General features: G+C 42.1%; 1 protein-coding gene and 1 pseudogene across 1 annotated transcript; one reads left to right on the top strand and one right to left on the bottom strand.

Annotated features, from left to right (window-relative positions):
- Nucleotides 1-526: 526 nt before the first annotated feature.
- Nucleotides 527-1,465, top strand: LOC130684855 (olfactory receptor 5W2-like). Its single transcript, XM_057507097.1, has one exon. The coding sequence runs from the start codon at nt 533-535 to the stop codon at nt 1,463-1,465; it is 933 nt and encodes a 310-aa protein (XP_057363080.1). The 5' UTR covers nt 527-532.
- A 3,876-nt stretch (nt 1,466-5,341) lies between these two features.
- Nucleotides 5,342-5,833, bottom strand: LOC130684856 (olfactory receptor 10AG1-like; annotated as a pseudogene).
- Nucleotides 5,834-7,774: the final 1,941 nt, after the last annotated feature.

The following is a 7,774-nucleotide window of genomic DNA, read 5'->3' as shown; positions in this document are numbered from 1 at the left end:
CTACTACTATTAGTCAGTTATGTGCTCATTGTTTTAGAAATAATTCAATGTTTTTTAAACCAATCATGTCTTTGAGGAACGTAACAATTGTAATCATTTTTTGAGGCCATGTGAATATTTTCAAGCATAGAATATGTTCTGTCTCATATCTTACAGCCCGGCATTTCACATACTGGTGTCTCTTCAATATTAGTTTGAATATATGAATAAAAGATAAATTCATCCAACTTTACTCCCCAAGATAATGAAGGTATGGCTTACAAAAGAGCTTTAGAAAGTCACATACTTCATGACTGACATCTAGATTTAGATCAGTTTCACAACTTCCTCTCCCAGATATTTTTTGTTATTGTCATATAGATAACAATGCCTCTTTAAAGAGCAACTATTGACTGAGAAATATCCTGAGTATAAAAAGAAATTGCAGAAAGAAATTGTGTGCTGCCTTACAGATATTTTGTGAATGTCCAGAATCTTGTATCTTTCAGTTTTTTGATCATTTTCTCAACAGTTTGGGCAAGAAGAAAGAACCATGGATAAGGGTAATTGCTCCTCGGTGACTGAATTTATTTTCTTAGGAATTTCCAATAATCCTGAGATGAAAGGGGCCCTATTTACAGCATTTATTCTTGTTTATCTTATTAACCTTCTGGCAAATCTCAGAATGATCATTTTAATTAGAATGGATTCCCAGCTGCACACACCAATGTACTTTTTCCTTAGCCACCTCTCCTTCTGTGACCTCTGCTATTCCATGGAAGTTGGTCCCAAGATGCTGATGGACATATTTGCCAAAATCAAGTCAATTCTCTTCTATGGCTGTGCTGTGCAATTGGGGATTTTCTGTACCTTTGCAGACTCTGAGTGTCTGCTGCTGGCGGTGATGGCCTTTGATCGGTACAAGGCCATTAGCAACCCCTTACTCTACACAGTCAACATGTCCAGCACAGTGTACTCCCTGCTCACGGCTGGGGTTTACATGGTGGGGATGGCAGATGCTCTGATACACACGACACTAGCATTCCGCTTATGTTTCTGTGGGTCAAATGAGATTAACCATTTCTTCTGTGATGCTCCACCTCTCCTATTGTTGTCTTGCTCAGATACACAGGTCAATGAGTTAATGATATTCATAATATTTGGCTTTATTGAAGTGAGTACCATTTCAGGAGTTCTTGTCTCTTACTGTTATATAATCCTATCCGTCTTGAAGATCCACTCTGCTGAGGGGAAGCTCAAAGCTTTCTCCACCTGCACCTCCCACTTAACTGCTGTTGCAATTTTCCAGGGAACTATGCTCTTCATGTACTTCAGGCCAAGCTCTGCCTACTCCCTAGATCAAGACAAAATGACCTCACTGTTTTACACCCTTGTGATTCCCATGCTTAACCCTCTGATTTACAGCCTGCGGAACAAAGATGTGAAGGAGGCCTTGGAAAAACTGAAAACTAAAAGGTGGTTTTGAGCAGTTGTATTAAACAGACACACACATAGCATGGTTGTTGTTTTTATAAAATATTGGAAGACACAAGAGAAATGAGTTGTCTCAACTACAATAAAATGACTATTTGTTCTGAAGTCCCATCACGATAATGTCATTGTTCCCCATATGATGCTGTGTTATATGTGTCTAAACTTAAATACGTTACTCCTTCTTTGCAGAAAACTCTCCTGACCTTTGTAGTTCTGCCATATTTTTGTTGGTTCGTCTTTTCATTCAAACATTAGTTTATTACAGCAAAATTTGTCGTGTGTTTAATAAATGACCTGAGCATTTAGATGTTTTGTATCCCAAGGCACACCAGCAGTTTCTACACTAATGACACCTATAGCCTAGTATAGGGGGAGGAGCCAAAATGGCTGCGTGAGTAGAGCAGCGGAAATCTCCTCCCAAAACCACATATATCTATGAAAATATAACAAAGACAACCCTTCCTAGAATAGAGACCAGAGGACACAGAACAATATCCAGACCACATCCGCACCTGAGAGAACCCAGCGCCTCGCGAAGGGGGTAAGATACAAGCCCCGGCCCCGCGGGAGCCGAGCGCCCCTCCCCCCAGCTCCCGGCGGGAGAAGAGCAGGCAGAGCGGGAGGGAGACGGAGCCCAGGACTGCGGAACACCCAGCCCCAGCCATCCGGGCCAGAGTGCAGGGCACTGGATACTAGGAAAACAGGGCAGCAAGAACAGTGAGCGGGCACTGGAGCCCGGGTGCCGGAGGACATAAGAAAAGCACGCGACGATTTTTTTTTTTTTGTTCTTTTGTTCTGGTGAGCGCTTTTTTGAAATTTTAAAGGGATAGGGCCCCCAATACTAGGGAAACATGGCAGAAGACCGGTGAGCAGATGCCTGAGGCTGGCGCTGGAGAATAAAGAAAAACGAGCGGCAATTTTTTTTTTTTTTTTTGGTCATTGCTTTGTTTTGGCAGGTGCTTTTTGGAAGTCTTAAAGGGGCAGGGTGGGACACTTAATCCAGAGGTAGGGAATCCGGGGATCTCTGGGCACCCTAACCCCTGGGCTGCAGGGAGCAGGGAGGCCCCTTACGGAGATAAATAGTCTCCAGGCCGCTCCCCCTCCAACGCGACTCCACCACTTTGGAGCAGAGGCCCGAACCAGGCCACGCCCACAGCAACAGCGGAGATTAACTCCATAGCAGCCTGGCAGGAAGCAGAAACCCTGTCTGAGCACAGCTGCCCAGCACAAGCCACTAGAGGTCGCTGTTCTCCCAGGAGAGGAGGGCCACAAACCAACAAGAAGGGAAGTTCTTCCAGCCGTCACTCGTCCCAGCTCTGCAAACTATTCCTATCACCATGAAAAGGCAAAGCTACAGGCAGACAGAGATCAAAGAGACAACACCAGAGAAGGAGACAGACCTAACCAGTCTTCCTGACAAAGAATTCAAAATAAGAATCATTAACATGCTGACAGAGATGCAGAGAAATACGCAAGAGAAATGGGATGAAGTCCGGAGGGAGATCACAGATGCCAGAAAGGAGATCGCAGAAATGAAACAAACTCTGGAAGGGTTTATAAGCAGAATGGATAGAATGCAAGAGGCCATTGATGGAATTGAAATCAGAGAACAGGAACGCATAGAAGCTGACATAGAGAGAGACAAAAGGATCTCCAGGAATGAAACAATATTAAGAGAACTGTGTGACCAATCCAAAAGGAACAATATCCGTATTATAGGGGTCCCAGAAGAAGAAGAGAGAGGAAAAGAGATGGAAAGTATCTTAGAAGAAATAATTGCTGAAAACTTCCCCACACTGTGGGAGGAAATAATCAAACAAACCACGGAAATACACAGAACCCCCAACAGAAACTATCCAAGGAGGACAACACCAAGACACATAATAATTAAAATGGCAAAGATCAAGGACAAGGAAAGAGTGTTAAAGGCAGCTAGAGAGAAAAAGGTCACCTATAAAGGAAAACCCATCAGGCTAACGTCAGATTTCTCAACAGAAACCCTACAGGCCAGAAGAGAATGGCATGATATATTTAATACAATGAAACAGAAGGGCCTTGAACCAAGGATACTGTATCCAGCACGACTATCATTCAAATATGACGGTGGGATTAAACAATTCCCAGACAAACAAAAGCTGAGGGAATTTGCTTTCCACAAACCACCTCTACAGAACATCTTACAGGGACTGCTCTAGATGGGAGCACTCCTAGAAAGAGCACAGCACAAAACACCCAACATATGAAGAATCGAGGAGGAGGAACAAGAAGGGAGAGAAGAAAAGAATTTCCAGACAGTGTATATAACAGCTCAATAAGCGAGCTAAATTAGGCAGTAAGATACTAAAGAGGCTAACCTTGAACCTTTGGTAACCACGAATTTAAAGCCTGCAATGGCAATAAGTACATATCTTTCAATAGTCACCCTAAATGTTAATGGGTTGAATGCACCAATCAAAAGACACAGAGTAACAGAATGGATAAAAAAGCAAGACCCATCTATATGCTGCTTACAAGAAACTCACCTCAAACCCAAAGACATGTACAGACTAAAAGTCAAGGTATGGAAAAACATATTTCAAGCAAACAACAGCGAGAAGAAAGCAGGGGTTGCAGTACTAATATCAGAAAAAATAGACTTCAAAACAAAGAAAGTAACAAGAGATAAAGAAGGACACTACATAATGATAAAGGGCTCAGTCAAACAAGAGGATATAACCATTCTAAATATATATGCACCCAACACAGGAGCACCAGCATATGTGAAACAAATACTAACAGAACTAAAGGGGGAAAGAGACTGCAATGCATTCATTCTAGGAGACTTCAACACACCACTCACCCCAAAGGAAAGATCCATTGGGCAGAAAATAAGCAAAAGTAGTTTTGAATCAGCTAATAAAATTAAGACAAATGTAAAGAAAGCCTAACATGGATATAACTCGCTTAGGTGATGTTCGGGAAAGAGTATAGACCCTGCAGTACTCAACCAGTGAGGAACCAGGGGAGGGCCTCAGGGGCTAAGGAATAAACTGCTTGTTGCAGCCATCCTGGGTGTGTCTGCTCACTGGACACCTGATCTTGCAAGACCGCAATTAAAGCCTCGCTCCACTGTCCTCTTTGACTCCGTGTCCAGTTACTGAGTTTGGACCAGTGAGAGTATTTCTCACACACATGAAGGCCCAGTAATGAAATTGAGACCCAAGGAAATGACCAAGCGAGGCAGATTTATACTTTTGAAACAAAGAAAGGAGAAAACTGAAGAATCTGTAGGGCAATGAAAATACATGTTTGGAACTTCCACTGGTAGGGATTCTAACAGAATTTGGGCTCGGGTATTAAATTAGTAGAAGTAACAAGTTCTCCTTATATAGCCGTCTGGGCTCTGAATTCCCTTTGTCTGTGGATAAGGATGCCCCTTAACTCCTGGTCCAGGGAGGCAGCCCTTCACATGGGAGACTCATTTCCTGTTTTCTGGGTACCAAGAGCGAGGGCAAATTTTCTTTTGCACTGGCTTTTTATTAAGGAACTTTAATTTAAAGTGATCAATAATCAATATGCCATTGTGGCACATTTTGGGGCAGCATGCCCTGGGACCTACAGGCTCAGGGCAAAGAGGTAATGAGTTCAAATCACTGGCTAATGCAATCAGCATTAAACTGCCCATTTTCTCAAGGCTACCATGACCTCCTCATTCCTCAGAGTGACTGTCATGGGGATAAACCCCAGGGTGACAATGTATAGGAAAGAGAGAGAAATTTATCTGTTCTGGAAGAATGTCTGGATTTGGGTCATGAATATATGAAGATTCCAGATCTACACAACAAAGTCAAACTGTGATGTGGGACCAACAGGTGGAGACAGCTTTGTCTCATCCTGTTGCCAGTGGCAGCCTCAGGATGGTGGAGATGGTTTTACTGTAGGAGCATCTTACAACAGAAAAGAGATCATAACGCACATTAGAGTGATGTGAAGGCCAACCTCTCATCCCCACAGGCCAGCTTGAGCACTGCAGGGGAGGTCACAAAAGTGATTGATTTGGTGGGAACCACAAAACAGCATAGAGAAAATCTGGTGTGTCTTGTTTTAACTTGACTGGAATTCCTGTGATCATAAAGTCAGTGATGATTAACTGGACCCAGAACTTGTGGTTCACAACCAGAGGGTAGCGTGAAATGTTACAAATGGTCATGCAGTGGTCATAGACTATAGTTGTCAGGAGAAAACATTCTGTATGTCCAAGCATCAAGGTAAAATACATTTTTGTAGCACAGGCAAACAAAGAACCATTTCTTTTCTGAGTCCAAAGATCGATGACTACTCTAGAAAGAGTTAAATACACATAACAAATTTCCAGGAAGGAAAAATCAATAAGGGAGAAATATATGGAAATTTGGAGAGCCTGGTTCCACTCTGGTTATGAGAATAATGATGCCATTGTCTGCCAAGATTATCACCCAGACAAGAAAATAATCACAAAAAGAAACACTGACCATTGACAGATTGGGAATACAAGAAAATCCCCCCAAACCAAATTCCACCATTGAAGTGAGCTTTGCTTGGTTTTTTTTTTTGCTGTTCCATCTGTGCAAATGGTGAAATTAGTCATTCATCCTTTTGGTTAATTTTTTATAGACTAGAGGAGGTTGAAGAGTTAGTATATAAAATGTTTTATCTCCATTCAGATTCCAATATTTTATATTCTAGCACTAAAGGGCAAAACTGAAACCAATGGTGAATGTATGTTAAATTCTAAACATATCAACATAACTAACATTCAATTGTAGGTTTGCCTTTTAATTGATTTGAAGGGTTCTGGACACATGCATGTGTATTTTCATTTTTTTGTTGTTGTTTGTGGATTCAACAAGGTGATTCCTTTTTACTCTATATATTGACAAACTGAATCATACAACAGTGTCTCATATTCTGTGATTAGATAAAAATCACTTTAAAATTAACAAATTAATAACACACATCTGAGATGAAGCATATGAAAATCTAAGTTGTCCAGGCTAAATTATTATAATTAGTAGACAGTTACCCAAAAGATACAATGCTGAAGTGTTTGCTTAAAGCTTTTAGTTTTCATTTCAAGATATAAGGAACCATCCTAAGGGGAAAATAATCAAAAAATAACTAATAAAGAAGAAACCCCGCATTTGTATGTTATTATCTTAATAAATAGAATGGTAATATAATCATTATTTATTTATTTAACATCCTGCTGCCAGCCCCAGCTGCATTCAACCCTGGAGAGTCTGTTGAGTGGACAGGGCCCTGGACATTTTGACATTTGACCCTGGACATTTTGAACGGTGATGGCTGGCCCTTCTGGCACCTTGGAGAAAAGGCCTGGAAGCTGGCCTCCTGTGTGTTCCTGGAGTAACAGTAGAATGGCCCCCAAAGATCACAATAGCATACCCAAAACAGCCAGGAGGTAAGAGCATCTTACAGGGAAGTTTTGTTTTATCGTTATGGCCAGTGCATGTACCTTCCATGGTCCTATACATTGACCCATCTATAACTCCCACAGGGAGGGGGGTGAAAGCCTGGTATACTAGACCAGGATGAGATCCCATTCCTGCCACTGTCCTGTCACAGGACCACTCTCTTGCATGGATCCTACCTGATGGACAAGATTTGCCTGTATTGGTGTCCTTAAAACATGTATCTTATCACCCTTAAGGTATATTCTTCTATAGTCCCCGTGGCCTGGACCTGCCCCCTGGCTGTAACTGCCATGTGATGATTGCTCTGAACTCCCTACCTGTTCAGCTACTGACTGCCTGTGAAATGGGCAAGCTATGGCTTTAATCTGCATAGGACTTTGAACCTGGCTGAATCCTCCAGCTCAAGGATTATCATGATTTTATTGCTGTTGTTATTATATATTATTAGTCTGGTTACAATGATCCAGTTTTCTCTCACAGGGGCCATTGTGGATGATGGGCAGCAAGTTGATTGTGTGGTGAGATTTCTGGAGGGGTGGGCTGTGGGTAAAATTACAATATTTCCAGAATCACTCACCTGGCCTTAGTGCATCTCCATATCAATAGGTGTTTCCAAGGGGTGGAGAGAAGTAGTCCATCTCCATATCAATAGGTGATCACAAGGTTGGTGGAGAGTGAGAGCATAGTGGGACTGGAGAAGTGTGTGGTCCTTTTGCAGCCGGGTCACGAGAGACACATGCGAGCAAAAGTAGATCACTGCTTGTAGCCAATAAATGGATTTCTCCCACGTTATTTCTCCCTTTGACTGATTTTTGGCTTCAAAGATTATTTGCCATGGGCTGGGAATATAT

This window comes from Manis pentadactyla, chromosome 9 (assembly GCF_030020395.1).
Source record: "Manis pentadactyla isolate mManPen7 chromosome 9, mManPen7.hap1, whole genome shotgun sequence".
Lineage (NCBI taxonomy): Eukaryota > Metazoa > Chordata > Mammalia > Pholidota > Manidae > Manis > Manis pentadactyla.
Note: the sequence above shows the minus strand (reverse complement) of the source record. Positions and strands in the feature narration are given on the sequence as shown.